This window comes from Leptodactylus fuscus, chromosome 4, assembly GCF_031893055.1.
Source record: "Leptodactylus fuscus isolate aLepFus1 chromosome 4, aLepFus1.hap2, whole genome shotgun sequence".
NCBI classification, from domain to species: domain Eukaryota; kingdom Metazoa; phylum Chordata; class Amphibia; order Anura; family Leptodactylidae; genus Leptodactylus; species Leptodactylus fuscus.
Window position 1 is genome coordinate 209,048,240 of NC_134268.1, and position 22,597 is coordinate 209,070,836.

The 22,597-nt window shown below is 46.0% G+C and overlaps 1 protein-coding gene across 2 annotated transcripts in view; it reads right to left on the reverse strand.

Moving 5' to 3' along the window:
- The window catches only part of RUNDC3B (RUN domain containing 3B), a 109,071-nt gene that overhangs the window by 61,859 nt on the left and 24,615 nt on the right, over positions 1 to 22,597 (reverse strand). For both annotated transcript variants that reach the window (XM_075271742.1, XM_075271741.1), the window contains exon 2: positions 10,807 to 10,922. In XM_075271742.1, coding sequence (XP_075127843.1) covers positions 10,807 to 10,922 — 116 coding nt within the window. The remainder of the gene's footprint in view (positions 1 to 10,806; positions 10,923 to 22,597) is intronic.

Here is a 22,597-nt window from a genome sequence, read left to right on the forward strand (position 1 = left end):
GAGCGGCTACTGAAGATTGGACATGAAAGGCGATCTCTGGGGCTTGGGTGGTTCAATGAATGTTTCCCATTTGCATTTGATCAAAGGAAGAAACATCTAAAATACATGAAAGAGAACATTTATAAAGAATCAAAATTAATATGTTCTGGAAATGTAGCAAGGTCAGGCGAAAACTTCTCATGGAGGACGGTAAAGAGGTATTGCTATCTAATGAAGTGATCCATAGGGCTTTATGATCGTGGGAGTCTGACCTATGGGACCACCTGGATCGGGAGAATGAAGGGTCACCGTGTCCCCTTCTAAGTCCCTAAATAGTGGTGCTCCCATTCCCCAAGTTGACTGAAGCTGGAACAGTTGACCTGAACGGAGCGATGTTGCGGTGCAACGCACATTGCCAGAGAGGGATTTGTAAATCCTAGGTACAGGCAAAACCATTGTTAAAAGGTATCCAGCTATAAACATGTAGTACCGTATAGGACTGTATAGGTTTCAGTGGATTGGGTAAGTGGGAGTATAACCACTCGGAACGAATACGTAGCCCAGTACCCATAAGGGAGACGTTTGGATGGGACAGAAGTTTAAGTGGATTTTCCACCTTGGCAACTTACTCAGTTGTCCCTTTAAAGGGGTATTCCCACCTCACATACTCATCAGTCTTTACTGCTGTAAAATCTTCTTTCTTCCTGGTTTCTTGCATCATTTGGTGGGCGGGGTTTCATGTGCAACCTGCCGTTTAGCTCTGCCCCCAAATTCGCGTGTAGCTCCGCCCACCCATATTGGACTATGAAGTACAGGCAGCAGCAACTCCATTCTGTGTTACATACAGAGACTGCCTGTCTCTGCCATAATGAACACAAATGAGTTAGCTAGCCTGATAACTGGGAGAACAGAAGAAATTAAAGCAGCTCCTCTCCCCTATCTGAGTGCAGGACCTAGGTCACATGGTGTAGACACAGGAATAGCTAGAGACACAGGCTCACTGCCTGCACTTAGCCCCTCCTCCCTCCCCCCTGAGAGCAGCAGATACATCATTTGACTCAGGAGCAGCTAAGTCAGGGCTGTGGCCACAAAGAATTGAATAAAGTAAGATAGTGGACAAACAAAGCAGTTTTGCTGAAGCAGTGTATTTAGGAAAAGTCTTACATCCACATTAACAAGCAGTATAGATAGGATCCTTGTGATGGGACAACCCCTTTAACTTCAGGTCCAAGCAAATGTCTACTTTGTACCAAGTTGCAGATCACAAGAACAAGGGTGTTCTCTCCAGGTGAAAGGAGTGGGGGTCTGAAAGGCAAGACCCTGGTTATTTCAAAGGTGCTACTGGGTCAATGGGACCACTGGAGATACAGCTGTAGAACCCATATAATTTCATATGTGTTACCCATAGGCTCCTACATTAAAGCAGTTTTCCACGCCTATCCATAAGGCATGTCATCAATTTTAGATGTGTAGGGGATCCCCACAGATAAGCTGCTTCCTGGACTGTGCAGCTCCCATCATTGCTTACACGCCAGGCACTGCACTGCCCTCCATATTTTTAGTAGTGACGGATATGGATACTGCACTGGTGTCCCAAAGACTTGAATGGGACATGGCTGCATTCCCAATTTTCAAAACAGCTAACCATGCTGAAACCATATCTGCATGAAATGCGGAGGTGTGAATAAGTTCTGAGGTCAAGAGTTTGCCATAGGTTATTACTAGTCAATTTTCTACTTACAGTTAAAACAATGTATACTGGCCTAACCAAAGCTAAAAGGGTGCACTTTTGGCCCCTTCAAACTAACTGGGCTTTTTGGAACTGTTGGTGTAAATTTCGGCACTGAGGAACCTTTCCCAACATATACAGTACACCAAGGCTCAAATGTTATGTGAACAAAACCTTAGGATTAGAGTTGAGTGATCGGGAAAGATTGGATTCCGATCGGCGATCGAGCAAATTTCACGATCGGGATCGGCTGGAAAATGATCAGAATCGGATTTTGAAATCAATCCTGAAATCTCAGGATTGGCTCAACCCTAAAAGTGACTTTTCCCATAGAGAAGCATTGACTAGGGTTGAGCGATCGGGATGAGAAAAGATCTTTCCGGTCGTCGATCGAGTAAATTTCACAATCGCGATCGGCTGGAAAATGATCGGAAATCGGATTTTAAAATCGATTCTGAAATCTCAAGATTGGCTCAACCCTACTTAGGACGTGCAAATGTGTGAAAGCAGCCAAAGGATCATGTCCAGAAAGGGCACGGAAGCAAAGCACGGAAATATCATGGTGGTTCCCAAGCATCTCAGCACACCACCGCTCCACCAACTGGCTCCGAGAGTAGAAAGATGAAGCGTCTGAATCCCCCCCACCGGGATGGCGAGGCGTACAATGCCGACAATACATTCATGGAATTCAATCAATCTGATAAATACGTCAGCAGAAATTCTGTACAAATGTCATAAGGTGGCCGTCATCACTGATAGGATTACAAGTGATGTACCGTAACACCGTGTACTGAACATTGGGTGACGGAGATCTTAACAATACCAAGAACCAGGATGGTAAATGATGTGTTTTGTGAAAGGAAGGACATGTTGTGTGCTGAAGAGCGCCATAACAAAGGCAAACATGTAGGAACAGGAAGGGGTTAAGGCACTAGACTTACAGACTATAATGGGCTGAGATAAATGTCCCTAAAAGCAGCAGGTAAGTGTCTAGCCCTCATCGCTCATAAAGCCCACGTCTCGTCACATCACCATCTACCCCAGCTCATCCCATGTGGGGCTACCTGGACTATCACGTATCCTTCATACAGACTGCAAAATCAAAAAGACGTCTCCATTACCCCCAACATCTTCTGGCCATGTGGCCTCAGTGGTCGATATCACGTTTTGGGTTATCTAGTTCCCTGATACAGGAGAAGCCATTTTTTGCATATTTTTCCCATAATCCCCCGCAGTGGAGCGAAAATGGCTTTTTGTAAGACTCCACACACCTGAGAAGGTGGTCTCTCCTCAAGGAGAGACGTTATCCCCATAACCCTATATATATACCGATTCATGGAGATAGAAACAAAACTATTGCAATAAATTCATAAATTTATACCCCAATGATGGCTGCGGCCTCCACCTCCAGCCCCAACGCCCACTTCGCCCACTGCATATTGTATCATTTAAGGATGACCTGTTACTAGGTATGAAAAGCCCAATGACCTACCTCATCTGATTGGCGTTCTCACCCTGAGCATTCTGGCGTTTTGTTTATTCAAACCTGTTCAGCCATTCCGCAGATATAAGCCCTTATATTGTTGATGCAGAATAGGGTCTACTAGCCAAGTGCATGGTAACACTGTGGATTTTTTGGGTGTTGGGCTCTCTGTACGCTGTATCAACCACTTGGCCAGTAGACCCTACTTTGAGATTTTCAGAGCAGGGGTGCATAGGGAGGGACATTCGTCTAAACTTAGTGTATGGGGAATCTACCCTTAACCCCTAAAACTCACTGCTCCAGTGCCAATCCCCTTCCCTAAGAGGTTTGATGTTTTCCTACATCATCGACCTTCCTGGGTCATCAGTATCCATTACCATTAGGTCTCGGACAACCCCAAGACCCCAAAAGCGTTGAACCAACGAAAATTTCTAAAAACAATATAAGAAATGGCGCTATGTGTCCGGAGACTCCTCACATGAACCTCTGACTATGACTAAGCGAGCAGCGATAAGGCGTCATTCTATCGATATTCGCCGCCAGGAGAAATAATGAGGGTTTTATTAAGTGGAAGGTCACAAAGAAAGAAATCCGACATGATCTGCGATGAAAGGAAACATTAAGCCCCGTAATAAAATCCACCCATGACAAAATCCTCCGAGCGTCAGCGCTCCTTTCAAGATCAGACACAAGACTTTCTCACGATTATATGTGGGAGCGCAGATCTTATCATCTGTCGTACAGATCTCTGTGACCCGAGCAGCGTCCCCGGTTATCTGCTGGAGAATCATTACAATGCGGATGTGGAGGCGAGATAATGGGCAGATAATAGGACGGGGGTTCCAATCTGACGTGCGGTGGCTTTTATGGATATCCTGGCATCAGCAAGTCACAGATCAAGGGCAACATTTCCTGTAGGTTCATCTTACATCAGCATATAGGGCTCTATATATAAGCACATACCCTGCTGAAAACATATCTCCTGTTATAAGTCCCAAATTGCAGTATATGATTATGGGGCGGCCATTTTGCCTAAACTTCTCTGCTCTTTTAACAGCAATTAGTGATACGCTTTACAGCAGTCTCATGGTTATAGGCATCAATAGCCTGGAGTCGACTCATTGAGGACTATGGAAGAGTTTTCTAGACATGCTCTGTGCAGGGAGGGGGAGGAGATAAACCATACCTCCCAACCATCCCGGATTCCACGGGACATTCACAGATTCGGTGTCCTGTCCCGCGGTCCCAGTCGGCGGGAGGTATGTCCCAGTTTCAACTCAGATCTGCATCTGGAGGAATACATCCACTAGTCGCTGCTCTCCGGCTAGTGGATGTGTAGGCGCCATGTGATGATGTCACATCGCGCCTACAACTCTGTTAGTGAAACTGCGGAGAGAGCTGCAGGAAACGTTGGAAGGTGAGTATAAGTGTTTTTTGTGTTAAACATTGAGGTGGAACATAATGAAGGGGGCAGATGAAAGAGGGGTGGGGAACGGCATGGAACTTGGCATAGATGGGGGACATGAAACTGGGGGCAGAGATGGGGGGACTTGAAACTGTGGGCAGAGATTGGGGGGACATGAAACTGGGGGCGGAGATGGGGGACATGAATCTGGGGGCAGAGATGGGAAACATGAAACTGGGGGCAGGGATGGAGGGGGGATATGAACCTGTGGGCAGAGATGGAGGGGACATGAAACTGGGGCAGGGATGGAGGGGGATATGAAACTGTGGGAAGATATGGGGGACATGAAACTGGGGGCAGATGTAGGGAGTATATGAAACTGGGGGAGAGATGGGGGACATAAAACTGGGGGCAGATGTAGGGGGTATATGAAAGGGGACATATATGGAGGGGGGACATATAATTTATGGGTGGCTGTAGGAGGATTATAATGTGTGGGGGCACAAGAAAAATGAATGGGAATGGGCGGAGTCAACATAAAAGTGGGTGGAGCTAAATCTGTAGCGGCGCGTGCAGCGCACAGCATGTTTTGTCCCTCTTTCAGTTCTTCAAAAGTTGGGAGGTATAGATAAACTGTGACATCATCTATTGCCAGTAATGGCTGTAATGATGGGTCATAGATGTAATCCATAGAGGTGTTATCTTCTATTGTAATCCTGTCTGCGATATAAAAGAGGTGATTGCTACAAAGGAAAGCTGTACAGAATTGGCAAGTATCAGTCTATCATTAGGCTTAGCAGTCAGAGTCATAACTGCAGGATATGGTACTTTTTAAATACAATTTTTTCTAAAAAATATCCAAAATTCTTAAAAAAAAATAAATTTAATAAGAAACTATAAAAAAAAAAATAGGTCAAATTTGAGATGGCACATTCCCTTTAACTGTATGGTTATATAGTTCTTTCATTCCAACAAGAGGTGGAAAAGAACCCGCTTTGGCGTTAGCAGCCATATAGAACGGTTCGGCGGCGATAGTCAGGAACATTACATTCCCATTGATATGACCGCCTACACTTTATCAATATAATGGAGTATGGTGCAAATAGCTCAAAAAGTCCTAAAGGACAAAACAAACCCAAAAAAATCAATAGCGCTACATATGGCTGCCATCGATTTCCTTAACAAGAGGTGGAAATAGTGGAGTACAGGGTATCGAGTTGATAATGGATATACCTTCTATTAAACTTTAAAGCCCCTGGTGTGAACCCAGAGGGGGCGCTACCGCTACGCTCAATATAATGATTTCTCCATATAATGTAATTGGAACATGCGGCCGACATTCATCCTACACACGGCACTTAGCGGAAAATAAGGTGATCACAAGATGCTCTCTCTATGCCGGGGTTACGTGCTTGTCACGGGGAGACTTAAAGGAAAAGTACATTTTACAATATAGCATAGTAGAAACACTTTTATGCAAATCGGTTCCAAATCCTGCATGGGTTAATTTCTTTATATACCTACAGTATATAGAGAGCAGAGCTCTGATTTCTGATACAGAGCTCCAAATCCCCTACATAGTTTACCTATATACGAAAGATAAAATTTTGCCTACCTGTAGTCACCACTAGGGGGAGCTAAGGGACTGACCTGACATTCCAATATGTGTTTAACCACTTCAGCACTGGGACAATTTCCCTGCTTTAGGACAGGACACATTTTCAGGTTTTTTTTTGTATGTGCGGCTTTGAGGGCTATAACATTTTTATCAGGGTTATTCAACTAATTTCTGTCTTTTTTCGGTGACACATACCACCTAATTTTTATGTGTTTTTTTAATTTTTGCATTTTATATGTGTTTTTTTTTTGTTTTTGTTTTTTTTTGGTTATATCCGGGAAAATAAAACAAAAAGGGTCCAGAGGACGCAGATCTGAGTTGAACACATATGCGGCTGAAGCAAGGAGCTGACACAGGTAAGCTCCTCGCTTCGCCGCTGCCCGCCTCTCTCCCTGACACATGCGGCTGAAGCTGCTCGCGTGCTCGCTTCGCCGCTGCGTCTCTCTCTCGCTGACACATGCGGCTGAAGCGAGGAGCTGACCTTGTAGACGCAATGTACAAGCCAGGAGCCGGCGGCAGCGGCGAAGCGAGGAGCGGACACAGGTCAGCTCCTTCCTTCAGCCACCTGTGTCAGCTCCTTCCTTCAGCCGCATGTGTCAGCGAGAGAGGCGGGCAGAGAGCGGCGAGGGAGCGGAGGAGAAGGTAAGTTTAATGTGGAGGTGGAACGTGAATCTGGGGGCAGATGAAGGAGAGGATGGCATGACACTGGGGGCAGAGATGGAGAGCACATGAATCTGAGGGCAGAGATGGGGGGACATGAATCTGGGGGCAGAGATGGAGGGGACATGAATCTGGGGGCAGAGATGGAGGGGACATGAATCTGGGGGCAGAGATGTGGGACATGACACTGGGGGCAGAGATGGAGAGGACATGAATCTGGGGGCAGAGATGGGGGGACATGAATCTGGGGGCAGAGATGGAGGGGACATGAATCTGGGGCAGAGATGGGGGGACATGAATCTGGGGGCAGAGATGGAGAGGACATGAATCTGGGGGCAGAGATGGAGAGGACATGAATCTGGGGGCAGAGATGTGGGACATGACACTGGGGGCAGAGATGGAGAGGACATGAATCTGGGGCAGAGATGGGGGGACATGAATCTGGGGGCAGAGATGGAGGGGACATGAATCTGGGGCAGAGATGGGGGGACATGAATCTGGGGGCAGAGATGGAGAGGACATGAATCTGGGGGCAGAGATGGAGGGGACAGAGATGGAGGGGACATGAATCTGGGGGCAGAGATGGAAGAGGGACATGAAACTGGGGGCAGATGAAGGGTGTATATGAAACTGGGGGAGAGATAGAGGGGGGACATAATTTACGGGTGACTGTAGGAGGATTATACTGTGTGCGGGCACATGAAAAATTAACGAGTGGGCGGAGTCAACACAAAAGTGGGTGGGGCTAAATTTGCCGCGGCGCGCTATGCGCGCCGTACATTTTGTCCCTCTTTCGGTTCTTCAAAAGTTGGGAGGTATGGGTTAGTGTCACCAGACCCAGCATATCACCCCAGCACTGCAGATAGATAGGTTAGGGTTACCTGAGTCAAATAGTGTTTTAGTGTGTGAATCGGTGTATAATATGCAAATGATCTTTTTGGAGCTCATTTGCATCTTGATCCGTTTCTATCCATTGCTTCATCATTTTTTTATGCATAAAAGACAGATACCTCAACACAGATGTGAACTCGGCCTATGTATGGTACGGTAACGGACTCCCGCTGTATCTGGGTCAGTCTATAATGATATTTGGACAGAAGTATTTAAGTAAAGACTTTTCATTTTGCGGTTTTTACGGATATTTCATTTGCATTTTTGCTGCGGACAGATCCTTAAACTCTGCGTCATGCAAGGATAATTTCCGGACTCGGCCCACTGGTATTTGTAAGCGAAATGTCACGTCGTGTCGATTTTTTTTGTTGGTAAATACTTTTGACCTATTTTGATTTACTGCAACGAATAACCTTCATTTATAATAATTCATCGCGTGCACAGGAAAATGACTGAAAATGGCTGGAAATGTCACCCCGTCTGGAACACCGCCATGCCTAACACTATTGACACGCTATTAACGCACTGGGGAAAATTTATTGTTATTTCTGGGCCTAAAAAGTTGCAAGTCTCGGGTCACACGATGGCCACGTCACTTTCCGAAAACTGACTATATAAACCGGCATAGATTACAAGGCAAACGTACGGCCTAGCGGTCACCAGCACAGAAAATATGAAGAGTGGTGTCTCAGTTGCAACCAATCACTGAGCAGCTTTCATTTTTCAGGAGCAGAATACAACATGAAAGCTGCGCTGTGATTGGTTAATAGGGACAGCTTGGATCTCAGGCACATTCTGCCCCTTTAGTGGGTTAGTTTTTTGATGGTTACCCCAGGCTCTTCTCGGGGTCCATAACGGATAGAAGAAAAGGGGTACACATAAATCCTTTGTGTAGGCCTTTGGACAGTCAAATAAAGGGGCTTTTGTACTTTACACATATACAGCACTCCACATACAAGTGTGGCTGCACCAGGAATTGCAGCTTCTAAGTACAGACCATTAATACTCGACTCCTGGAAAGTTCCTTTTAGGTTGAGGCCCTGCGTTGCAGGAACACAGCTTTTTTTTGTTGCAGATTTCGCCAACACCAGGGGTGGATTGTGCAAATGGGACAAGTATAAGAACTTCCTAAATATTTCCCATCCCATTTCCCATTTTTGGCTTTGGCTCCAAAAACAAAACAAAAAAATGCAGCGAAATCTGTAACAAAAAAAATCTGCGTTTCCGTAACATGGGCCTGAAGCCATAAAAGGGATGTACAAGAGAAACATGGTTGTTGTTATTATACTGAAACAGTGCCACAACTTTCCCTGGTTCGTGTCTGGTACTGCAGCTAAGCTCTATTGAAGTGAATGGAGCTGTGGTGTGATACTGTTTTTAGAAAAGGGCTTCTCTTTAAGGGCTCATTCACATGGAGTAAATCCCTTAGGGCTCATTCACGCGTTTACGGGACGTTTGCGCCGCGATTTTGACAGTGCATGTTTGCGGTGGCGTTAACGCCGCGTTTACTCCGTGTGAGTGAGCCCTAAGGGAGCATTCACACAGAGTAACGCCGGCCGTAAATTGTGCTTTACTGGCGTAGAAATGCGAGGGTCCCGTTTACGCTGCGCTTTTTTTTCTATGAGCGTATACGCGGCGTTTTTTGCTCACATAAACGCTCCGTAAACGCGACCTTCGCATTTCTACGCCAGTAAAAATAAGCACAAATTACGGCCGGCGTTACTCCGTGTGAATGCTCCCTAAGGGCTCGTTGATATGGTAGAAGGTGACACTGATTATATGGCAGACTCCGCATCAGAGTTGGCCCCGATTCTGCATCACATTGTATTCAATAGGAGCTAGAGATCCTAGGAGGACAATGAAAAACATAAGCTTTCTACGTGGTATTGCTGTGGATTCCACGTAGAGACTGCGGTGCAAGACTCCGATTAAGCCCAATCATCCGAGTCTATTCAATGGTGGAAAACAAGAGATCTACTTCGGCTTTCCGCTGTGGAGGGGGGTGAAAGCGAAGAGGAATCTGAATTGGATGTACGCCTCAAATTCCTCTTCTTTTTCACCATCGGAACTTGGCCTAAGGCCCCGTTCACACGGGGCAAGAGGGGGCAGATTATGGCACTGAATCCACGTCATAATCCGCCCCCTCACAGTGGAGGTATATGTAGACTGCCAGTTTACTTTTTTCCGTGAGCGGCATGTTGACGCTCATGGGAAAAAGAAACAAGCTGTCCTTTCTTCAGGCAGACTCCACAGCTGATTCCGTCCCGGCGTCCGCCTCGCAACACCACCCTCCGGACTAGGCCTATTCATTTGAGCCTACTCCGGAGGGGGAAGCCGCGACTGTCGGAGGCCACGACAGGCACATTTTGGCCCTATTGTGACGCGTCTTCCTGTGTCACTCTAAGGACCAAAATCCGCCAATCCGCTCCCCGTGTGAACGGGGCCTTATATGTCACATTCTGGTTGCTAGGCTTACATGGCCTAACAACCCTTTTACAAATGTGTTTGCTGACAAAACAGGCCTCGAGCTGAAGGCAAAATTGGGGTGAAAGAGCCTTGGCCACAAATTCTCCAGAAACCAATACACATTCTGATAATGGAGGGTGCCTAGAGCAAGAATAATGATAGACAGGGTCCCAGATCATCGACATCTGAGCTAACTAACAGCTAACATTTCCTATGTATCACATCCATTTAAAGTATAACCATACTTGCCAACTTTTTGTAGAAGACTTGTGGTGGGTGAAGTGCGCCAAGGAAATTTTTGGTGGAGGCCACGCCACATTTCCAAAGCCACATTCCCTTTCGGGATGTATAATTCCACTTTTTTGTGACATGGCCATGCCAAAAGTTCTGGCAACAACTCTTTTTTGTCATGTGACCATCACATAATGTGCCCATGTACTCAGTGGATGCGGGACCACTCCATCAGGTCCGTGAGATTTACACACTTTTTGGAGACTCCTTTATTCGGGAGTCTTCTGGGAGAATTGCCAGGTATGAGTATAGACAGGAAAGGTGAGGCCTCCATCACTTCTTACCTTTGAGGCGATGGCTTAGGATCTGTTCCAGAATGGAGGCAAAGTTCAAAAATTCAGGTGCGGAATCATCGATGGTCTCAAAGCAGGAGCGGTCAATGAGCGTCTTCACCGAAAACCTGCAGGAAAGACCAGAGAAGCCAGTCAGAGACTATTCCTATAATGTAAGGTACTTACAGTATATAGCACCATAGTGGGTTACGTCTTATGGGCAAAATCAACACTGTAGGGATTGTAGGTTGGACTTGATGGACTGATGTCTTTATCCAACCTCATCTACTATGTAACTATGTAAAACAGTACAATACTGACCATATATTATATGATAGATGTGTTAACCTTTAACTTGACTGTAATCTGGCTCTAATTTCTCAATAAACCAATTCAATACATTATTGTGAGATGATAGCAGAACCCTTGACAGGCTGCACTTCACAGCACAACCACTGGGTGGCCACATACAAGCGAAATAAGACACCTCCCTGCGAAATCATGTTGCCTTGAAAAGCTGGTCACCTTGTGAGACACATAACTGGGCATGTCCATCCAAGAGAATACGTAAGAAAGAACATTTACTATTTTCATTAGTAAACTACAAGGACAAGCTAAATTTTTTTATTTCCATTTTTACACAGTTTTCTCCTTCGTGTAAGTAACATGAAATTCTAAAACTCTGCTCACATTTGCGTTGTTTACCGGGTGCCAGATCCGTTGTGCAATAAATCCTAGTGCCAGCCAGCAACCCCTCACTGGGTTTTGTCGTGATTTCTAAAATATTGATGGTTAGAATCCTGCTGTATACTGTATTATTATGCCATCTATTCTGACGGTATGGAAGATGTCGAAGAACGATCTGAGTCACTGCCAACATTACTGTACCCCAAATAATAATGGCTTCCGCGCATCCTGCATAACAGTAAAAATACAGAATCTCCATTTATGGTAAGTGTGACAACCACACACTGCCAGAAAAAGTGCAGCCACATACAGCCAGTCATGGTATAGCCGCACACCCTCACTAACAGTGCAGCCACACACCGGCACTAACAGTGCAGTCACACACCCTCAGTAACAGTGCAGCCACACACCCTCAGTAACAGTGCAGCCACACACCCTCAGCAACAGTGTAGCCACACACCCTCAGTAACAGTGCAGCCGCACACCCTCACTAACAGTGCAGCCACACACTGGCACTAACAGTGCAGTCACACACCCTCAGTAACAGTGTAGCCACACACCCTCAGTAACAGTGTAGCCACACACCCTCAGTAACAGTGCAGCCACACACCCTCAGCAACAGTGTAGCCACACACCCTCAGTAACAGTGCAGCCACACACCCTCAGCAACAGTGCAGCCACACACCCTCAGTAACAGTGCAGCCACACACCCTCAGTAACAGTGCAGCCGCACACCCTCACTAACAGTGCAGCCACACACTGGCACTAACAGTGCAGTCACACACCCTCAGCAACAGTGCAGCCACACACCCTCAGTAACAGTGCAGCCACACACCCTCAGCAACAGTGTAGCCACACACCCTCAGTAACAGTGCAGCCACACACCCTCAGCAACAGTGCAGCCACACACCCTCAGTAACAGTGCAGCCACACACCCTCAGTAACAGTGCAGCCACACACCCTCAGCAACAGTGCAGCCACACACCCTCAGTAACAGTGCAGCCACACACCCTCAGCAACAGTGTAGCCACAAACCCTCAGTAACAGTGCAGCCACACACCCTCAGTAACAGTGCAGCCACACATCCTCAGCAACAGTGTAGCCACACACCCTCACTAACAGTGCAGCCACACACCCTCACTAACAGTGCAGCCACACACCTTCAGTAACAGTGCAGCCACACACCCTCAGTAACAGTGCAGCCACACACCTTCAGTAACAGTGCAGCCACACACCCTCAGTAACAGTGTAGCCACACACCCTCAGTAACAGTGCAGCCACACACCCTCAGTAACAGTGCAGCCACACACCCTCACTAACAGTGCAGCCACACACCCTCAGTAACAGTGCAGCCACACACCCTCAGCAACAGTGCAGCCACACACCCTCAGCAACAGTGTAGCCACACACCCTCAGTAACAGTGCAGCCACACACCCTCAGCAACAGTGCAGCCACACACCCTCAGTAACAGTGCAGCCACACACCCTCAGTAACAGTGCAGCCACACACCGGCACTAACTGTGCAGCCACACACCCTCAGTAACAGTGCAACCACACACCCTCACTAACAGTGCAGTCACACACCCTCAGTGACAGTGCAGCCATACGCCCTCAGCAACAGTGCAGCCACACACCCTCAGTAAATGCAGCCACATACCCTCAGTAACAGTGCAGCCACACACCCTCAGTAACAGTGCAGCCATACACCCTCAGCAACAGTGCAGCCACACACCGGCACTAACAGAGCAGTCACACACCCTCACTAACAGTGCAGCCACACACCCTCACTAACAGTGCAGTCACACACCCTCAGTAACAGTGCAGCCACACACCCTCAGCAACAGTGTAGCCACACACCCTCAGTAACAGTGCAGCCACACACCCTCAGCAACAGTGCAGCCACACACCCTCAGTAACAGTGCAGCCACACACCCTCAGTAACAGTGCAGCCACACACCCTCAGCAACAGTGCAGCCACACACCCTCAGTAACAGTGCAGCCACACACCCTCAGTAACAGTGCAGCCACATACCCTCAGTAACAGTGCAGCCACACACCCTCAGTAACAGTGCAGCCACACACCCTCAGTAACAGTGCAGCCACACACCCTCAGTAACAGTGCAGCCACACACCCTCAGTAACAGTGCAGCCACACACCCTCAGTAACAGTGCAGCCACACACCCTCAGTAACAGTGCAGCCTCACAGTAACAGTGCAGCCACATACCCTCAGTAACAGTGTAGCCACACACCCTCAGTAACAGTGTAGCCACACACCCTCAGCAACAGTGCAGTCACACACCCTCAGTAACAGTGCAGCCACACACCCTCAGCAACAGTGCAGCCACACACCCTCAGTAACAGTGCAGCCACACACCCTCAGCAACAGTGCAGCCACACACCCTCAGTAACAGTGCAGCCACACACCCTCAGTAACAGTGCAGCCACACACCCTCAGCAACAGTGCAGCCACACACCCTCAGTAACAGTGTAGCCACACACCCTCAGCAACAGTGCAGTCACACACCCTCAGTAACAGTGCAGCCACACCCTCAGCAACAGTGCAGCCACACACCCTCAGTAACAGTGCAGCCACACACCCTCAGTAACAGTGCAGCCACACACCCTCAGCAACAGTGCAGCCACACACCCTCAGCAACAGTGCAGCCACACACCCTCAGTAACAGTGCAGTCACACACCCTCAGGAACAGTGCAGCAAGCAAACCACCAGGAACAGTGCAGCCACACACCCTCAGCAACAGTGCAGCCACACACCCTCAGTAACAGTGCAGTCACACACCCTCAGGAACAGTGCAGCAAGCAAACCACCAGGAACAGTGCAGCCACACACCCTCAGTAACAGTGCAGCCACACACCCTCAGTAACAGTGCAGCCACACACCCTCAGCAACAGTGCAGCCACACACCCTCAGTAACAGTGCAGTCACACACCCTCAGTAACAGTGCAGCCACACACCCTCAGCAACAGTGCAGCCACACACCCTCAGTAACAGTGTAGCCACACACCCTCAGCAACAGTGCAGTCACACACCCTCAGTAACAGTGCAGCCACACCCTCAGCAACAGTGCAGCCACACACCCTCAGTAACAGTGCAGCCACACACCCTCAGTAACAGTGCAGCCACACACCCTCAGCAACAGTGCAGCCACACACCCTCAGTAACAGTGCAGCCACACACCCTCAGCAACAGTGCAGCCACACACCCTCAGTAACAGTGCAGCCACACACCCTCAGCAACAGTGCAGCCACACACCCTCAGTAACAGTGCAGCCACACACCCTCAGCAACAGTGCAGCCACACACCCTCAGTAACAGTGCAGTCACACACCCTCAGGAACAGTGCAGCAAGCAAACCACCAGGAACAGTGCAGCCACACACCCTCAATAACAGTGCAGCCATATAATCCCAATGACAGTACAGCCATACTATCCCAATAACAGTGCAGTCATGCCCCTCAGTACAATGCAGTCATACCCCCAGTAACAGTGCAGCCACAGAACTCCAGTAACAGTGCAGTCATATCCCCTAGTAACAGTACAGCCACACCTCAGAGAAAATGCAGCCATATACACCTAGTAACAGTGCAGTCACAAGTCCCCAGTAACATTGTATTCCCACACCCAAGTAACAATGTAGCCACAGACCTCCACCATAATAGTGCAGCCTAACAGATCTAGTAACACAGTAACAGTGCAGTCACATGTCCTCAGGAGCAGTGCAGGCTCACAACCCTAGTAACAAGGCTGACACTAAACACACAGCAGCACAAGCTCAATGGTATTTCCCTTTAAATGCAAATTCTTGGGAAAATCCTGATCCCTTTTACCATGTTTTCCCAACTATGGTCTATGCCATTCATGATTTCTTTCCATATAAACAACATGGTTGGCTGTATACTAGTATGACAGTCCCGTGTATTGGAAATGGTCAGTGTATTTCATACTAAACAAACAAAATGGGTTAAATGTAAATCTAATTTCTTTCCCTGAAACCCATAAGGACTTTGGAATGGGCCAGCAGCCTGTAATCTGTATTTCGCATCTACATTCTCTGTCAGGTTAAGTCTGACTGGATGTCTTTGGAGATTTCTTGTATTCCACCGTGTTCTGAAACCTCTCAAGAAGCCATCTGCTGCACAGATATGGAAATAAACCGTAATCTCCTTCTATATGGCACTCAGGTAGGTGCGGACCTTTCCTCGGCATCTGCTCCCTCTATGTGACCTGGGTAATTAGCTGTAAGATTCGGCTCCAGTGGCCGCTGATTCATCCCTGCGAGATCATGTCTATGGACATATTACACATCTCCCATTTCTAATGGCTTTCTTCAGTTCTGATGCGTTCCTTATTGGCCGTCAGTCCGGGGTCCCTGGGAAGATTTCACACTCTCCGACAGTCAATTACCAGGAAGAAAGTGATTTCTGGAGCAGATAGAATTATGTTCCTTAAAGAGGATCTGTCTCCAGACTAATCTCCTCAAACTAGGGCATACATGGCAACCTTCAGAAACGGTTTTCAAGAAGAAATGGGCCAGTGGCCATGTTCCCTTCCTACACGCCATGTCCCCTATTACAAAATAGTGCAGAATGTAGTGTTATTGTGTCCTATAAAATGCCAGGTTCCCTCTGCTGCACCCCTACATGCAAATTTATTGAAGGGCCAAAAACCACGCCCATGCACCCTTTGGACCTCCCCATTCTTTTTGTGCCCCCCATACAGTGATAGTTCAATTTCTTTTGTAACATACAGTATAATACCTCCTTATAGCCCCCTACACAGTATAATGTCCCTTAGTGTCCCTTATGCCGTATAACGAACCCTTAGGCTAGGTTCACATGGAGAAATCTGTCACAGATTTGGGAGCAGATTCTGCACTGAATCCTTGGCAGATTAAATCCCAAAACTGCTTCTCATTGTTTTCAAGGGGAGACAGGGATCGCAGCAGGACGTGGAAAATAATCAGTGTCCTGCTTGATTTTGCAGCGGATTCTGCGGCTTGTGAGTCCCTGCTAATAAGGACCATTGATCTGGGCCTATTATCAGAGGAATAGTAATGCAGGGACATCGCCATTCCGTCACGGTAATCCCACGGCCAAATATGGGGGGGGGGAATGAAGAGGAATTTTTCTTCACTTTCCACCATATAAACCTAGCCTTAGTGTCCATCACACAGTATAATGCCCCCTTAGTCTCCCACATACAGTATAATGCCCCCTTAGTCTTCTACATACAGTGTAATGCCCCCTTAGTCTTCTACATACAGTGTAATGCCCCCTTAGTCTCCCACATACAGTGTAATGCCCCCTTAGTCTCCCACATACAGTGTAATGCCCCCTTAGTCTCCCACATACAGTGTAATGCCCACTTAGTATTCCACATACAGTATAATGCCCCCTTAGTCTCCCACATACAGTGTAATGCCCCCTTAGTCTTCCACATACAGTATAATGCCCCCTTAGTCTTCCACATACAGTATAATGCCCCCTTAGTCTTCCACATACAGTATAATGCCCCCTTAGTCTTCCACATACAGTATAATGCCCCCTTAGTCTTCCACACACAGTATAATGCCCCCTTAGTCTCCCACATACAGTGTAATGCCCCCTTAGTCTTCTACATACAGTGTAATGCCCCCTTAGTCTCCCACATACAGTGTAATGCCCCCTTAGTCTCCCACATACAGTGTAATGCCCCCTTAGTCTCCCACATACAGTGTAATGCCCCCTTAGTATTCCACATACAGTATAATGCCCCCTTAGTCTCCCACATACAGTGTAATGCCCCCTTAGTCTTCCACATACAGTATAATGCCCCCTTAGTCTTCCACATACAGTATAATGCCCCCTTAGTCTTCCACATACAGTGTAATGCCCCCTTAGTCTTCCACATACAGTATAATGCCCCCTTAGTCTTCCACATACAGTGTAATGCCCCCTTAGTCTTCCACATACAGTATAATGCCCCCTTAGTCTTCCACACACAGTATAATGCCCCCTTAGTCTTCCACACACAGTATAATGCCCCCTTAGTCTTCCACATACAGTATAATGCCCCCTTAGTCTTCCCCACACACTATAATGCCCCCCTTAGTCTTCCACACACATTATAATGCCCCCTTAGTCTTCCACATACAGTATAATTCCTCCTTAGTGTCGCCTACTCATTATAATGTCCCCCCTTATGAGCCCTTCATGGGATAAAGCACTGCTCTGTTAACAGCATTTAGTGGCACGGTTTACAGCTCTCTTATAGCCATAGACAGCAACAGACTGGAACCGACACATTGTGGTCTAAGGATGAGATAATAAGCTGTGACATCACTTATTGTCAGGAGTGGATGTAATGATGTCTCAGTGTTATCTATAGAGGTGTTATCTTCTATTGCAATCTTGCCTGTGATGTAAAAAAGACCCATACAAAATTGGAAGTGTCAGGCTATTATTAGGCTTAGTGGTCAGACTGAAAACCTTTAATGCATATGGCAAAATAATTCTTAAATATGTTTAACATAAAAACTTGTTTTAAAAAATCGGTAATTTCCTGGCGACTTGTTCTCTTTAAGCAACCAGTATTTTAGTCTCCATACACTGCATTTATTATCCTGTGAGCGAGACAAAGCGAAATAAACAGGTTCCCACATATAATAATGTCTGTAATCCCGAGGGCCTCTTTACCTTGATCCTATTGAGGTCTTACTGCAAGAACAGCATTACTCAAAGGCTTGTAATGTATTCTGTAGGGCTGGACGTGCGAGAATCTACTGCAGAACCGTTCCGAATAGTACGCTCCCATAGAAATGAATGAAAGCGGCCGGCACGCAGACTTTGTCGGCGGCCGGTCGCTTAACCCCCCGCGTGCCGGCTACGTCCATTCATTTTTATGGGAGCGTGCTACTCAGAACGGCTGTTTCGAATAGTGTTCGCTCATCTCTATTTATGAAATAATAAAATTTTTAAAAGCAAAAATAGAAGAAGTTAACTAAGGTGCCATGAGAGAAATGGTTTCACAGGAGTTTTTTGAGAAACTGAGATGTGTGGGGGAACACTGTGCACATGGGCACAAAAATGTAACTATATGGCGTAACATAGCAGATAGATACAAACGACTCTGTCTTGATAAAATGGATGGAGTTACTATGCTCAGACAAAAAAATTAGTAAGTAATATAAATTTATATAGCGTTATCTTTTTATACACTTAGAAGAAGAATTTTTAAAAAAAATATCAATGTATAGAATCTGCCATAAAATAGTGGGGGAAAAGAAAGAAGCTTTAAATAAAATAAAATAAAATAAAAGTTGTAAATCCCTCCTTTCCTTAGAATCCTGTGAAACACAAACACATTAGGTATCCCTGTGTCTGACAGTGCCCGGTCTACTGAATATAGAGGATCTGCAGTGCTCCTGTTCTGTCGGGAAGGGGTTAATAGGAGCACTGCAGATCCCCTATAGTCAGCCAGACTGAATTCCAAGTGTGTGTGTGTGGGGGGGGAACCCAGTCCTCAAGCTCAGGAAAGGGGCAGACAGACAACCAAAACACCCCCTCCCCTTCCCCAGCAACTACTGCACCCAAAAACCATTTTAATTTTTGATATTTTCCAGTAGTTGCTGCATTCCTTCCCCTCGGCTTATACTCGAGTCAATAAGTTTTCCCAGGTTTTTGTGGTAAAATTAGGGGGGTCTGCTTATATTCGGGTTGGCTTATACTCGAGTATATACAGTATGGTGCCTCAGGGCAACACTGTACAATATAGGGTGACCTTGATCCTATAGAGATCTTACTGCAAGAACAGCATTACTCAAAGGCTTGTAACGTATTCTATAGGGCTGGATGTGGATTTGCGAGAATCTACTGCACAACTCTCTGCCCCTATAAATCTCCACATATATATCTCACGATCCCACAGCTACATAATCATTATGTTATTAGATTGCAGGCTTGATACACATACATTTATAGATAGACGTCCCTTTATCATTCGCTCAGATTAGTTTACAATTGACCAAAGTGAAAGCTACCAGATCCCCCTAACTCCCCCCGACCATGTTCCTGCATTACCCGGTATAACAGCGAGTTCCTCCATGTCCATCCTGCTCGCTAATAACATTATCTATATGTCCTGTGGCGTTTTTGCCCCCAGCTCGCGGTTCCTGTCTCAGCACACGTGTACATCTCCAGTGCGGTCCATTCCCTCCTCAAGGAGCCTCATGAGATTCTTTGTTCTGCACTTGGATATAATTATAGTGCGCTAAGACAGTCGACAATGGGAATATATTACAGCTCCTCATTTACATAGAACAAGGTCCACGAGTCTAAATGTTCACTAATAAAAAACGGAACGTCTGGGTCTATTAAATCTACCGTAATCCTCATCTTCTGTCTCAACAAATTACTAGAAGAGCTAATTACTAACGGGTAAAGTGCCCGAAAATACAAAGTGATAAACTGGAGAATTAATGAGAGCCGCACGGCCGAGGATGCTCAACGTAAATATAACATTAAATAAAGACTGGCATGAATGTAATGAGGTGACCATGTATTAAATAAAGCCTGGAATGAATGTAATGATGGTGACTGTGTTCTAAGTAAAGCCTGGCATGAATATGATGATGGTAACCATGTATTAAATAAAGCCTGGCATGAATGTAATGATGGTGACCGTGTTCTAAGTAAAGCCTGGCATGAATGTAATAAGGTGACCGTGTATTAAATAAAGCCTGGCATGAATGTAATGATGGTGACCATGTTGTATGTAAAGCCTGGCATGAATGTAATGTTGGTGACCATGTTATAAGTAAAGCCTGGCATGAATGTAATAAGGTGACCATGTACTAAATAAAGCTTGACATGAATATAATGATGGTGACTAGAGATGATTTGAATACTAGATTCTAATACCTCGCTCCATAGGAATGCATGTTAGCATCCGGCGCCGCCGGCCGGCACTTAACCCCTTGGTGTGCGGCCACTACAATGCATTCCTATAGGAGTGGAGGTATTCAAAACTATTCGAATCTAGTATTCAAATCATCTCTATTGGTGACCATGTTCTAAGTAAAGCCTGGCATGAATGTAATGATAATGACAGTGTATTAAATAAAGCCTGGCATGACTGTAATGATGGGGAGCATGTTAATCTTAATCCATTAGTGACTGACCTGCTTTAGTCCTTCATGACCAAACCGTTTCTTTTTGCATTTTTCCATTTTTTTTTTGTTATAGTGTTCACCATGCAGGGAAAATAATATTACAGTAGTATTGCTCAGGTCATTATGGACATGTCACTACGTAATATTTGATTTATGTTTTGAATTTTACATTAAATTAACAAATACTTCGGGATCAGGTAGTATATTGTTTTTTAGTCACACTACGGTCCTTGAACTTAAAGGGGTTGTCCCATCACAAGGATCCTGTCTATACTGCTAGTTTATGTGGATATAAGACTTTTCCTAAATGCATTGCTTTATCAAAACTGCTTTGTTTGGCCGCTATCTTAATTTATTCACTTCATTGTTTACACTCCGTTTCTATGGCTCTTGGGATTATCTGCTCATTTGTCAAGTGATGTAGCTGCCTGCTCTCAGAGGGGGAGGGAGGGACTGGGAGCAGCTCTGAGCTGTTTGTGTCTGATAAGTAGCAGAGCTTCTCAGATAGGGAAGGTGAGAGCTCCGGGATTTCTGAGCTCTTATCAGTCGGTTTAATTGAATTTGGCTGATAAGGGCTGAGATACGGAGTCCGTTACCTCTGTATGTAATGCAAACTGACTCAAATCCAGCTCTGCTACATCAGCTTCACACTGTGGTAATTCATTTACAACCAATCCCGTGCAAGTGAAACCCCACCCACCAATATGCTGAGAAAAGCAGGAAGTGAAGAGAGCACAACAGCCTGAAGGTTGCTGAACAAGCGTCATGGGAATACCCCTTTAAAAATTTGATAGGAAATGGTACACAAATTAGCCCTCTACTCAAAAAAGAAAACTGCGCCTCTAGTGGCCCCTGTTGGAAAGTTAAACACCTATGTCAATGTCCGAGCCTTGACATAGACCCTGAAGCATTACTTAAATATAACACATAATAGACGCTAAGTGATGTGTTCTGTTTTATCACTCTCATAGACAGGGAGACTATAGGGATATCTGGGGCACCTGATAAACCCCCTGTCCATAAGGATCGGTTGCTGGCTTAGTGTACCAAATTTAGGTGGCTGTTCCCTTTGAAGGGATTGTCTCCTTATAATAGCCTTATCTGTCTGTGTTGCTAATACTCTGGTTGTCTCGACCCTTTCTCAATGATTTATAAGCTATTTTGTGTCTACGGGATAGATGTTATTTTAGAGACAACCCACTTAACTCTCTATCTTCTTCTGGAACGGCCTCTCCTTGTGTCTTCTTCCATCCTGGGTTTCAATCTTCTAGGCCTGGGGCAGAGCTGACTGTGCATGCCCGGGCCACAAGAAAATGAACACTTACCTAGTAAGCTGTGTAAGCAGCCATTTTCTTGTGGCCGTGTGCATGCCAAGTTGCTCCTCCTTTCACTTTCACTCGACTATTTGTTTACATAGAGTCTGTATCTACACACTGAAGTCTATGAAAAGAGGGGAGGGGAAGAAGTGGCTGTTTACTGATTTACTATCATGGTATTGCCTTATCTTGAAAGCAGCAGCTATCAGTGTGTCTTTTCCAGACCTCCTCCTCTTCCTCCCCTCTCCATAGACTTCTATGTAAAAAACCTCAGCTTGGCAAGTGAAGGAAACAGATTTCTTTAATAAGATATATTACACAGTTTCTGATATTCCTCTGGACTATTCATTTATGAAACGTTTTACATAATTGGAGGTAAACCTAAATTGTTCCATTTATTGAGTGTGACAGATTACGTTTCTATACAGTATTACTGAGACAAGGAAGCGTGACAAGGTGATAGATCCTCAGCAACCATAAATAAACAGAAATGGAGCGGAAAATCATTGTGATTTCTGTTTCCGAACACGTCTAATGGTTGCAAGAACTTTATCCATCACTTTACTCCGTCCCTGCCTGACATGGATCTCATTTCTGAAGAAGGATCGATATCATTCATAGTGAAGTGGT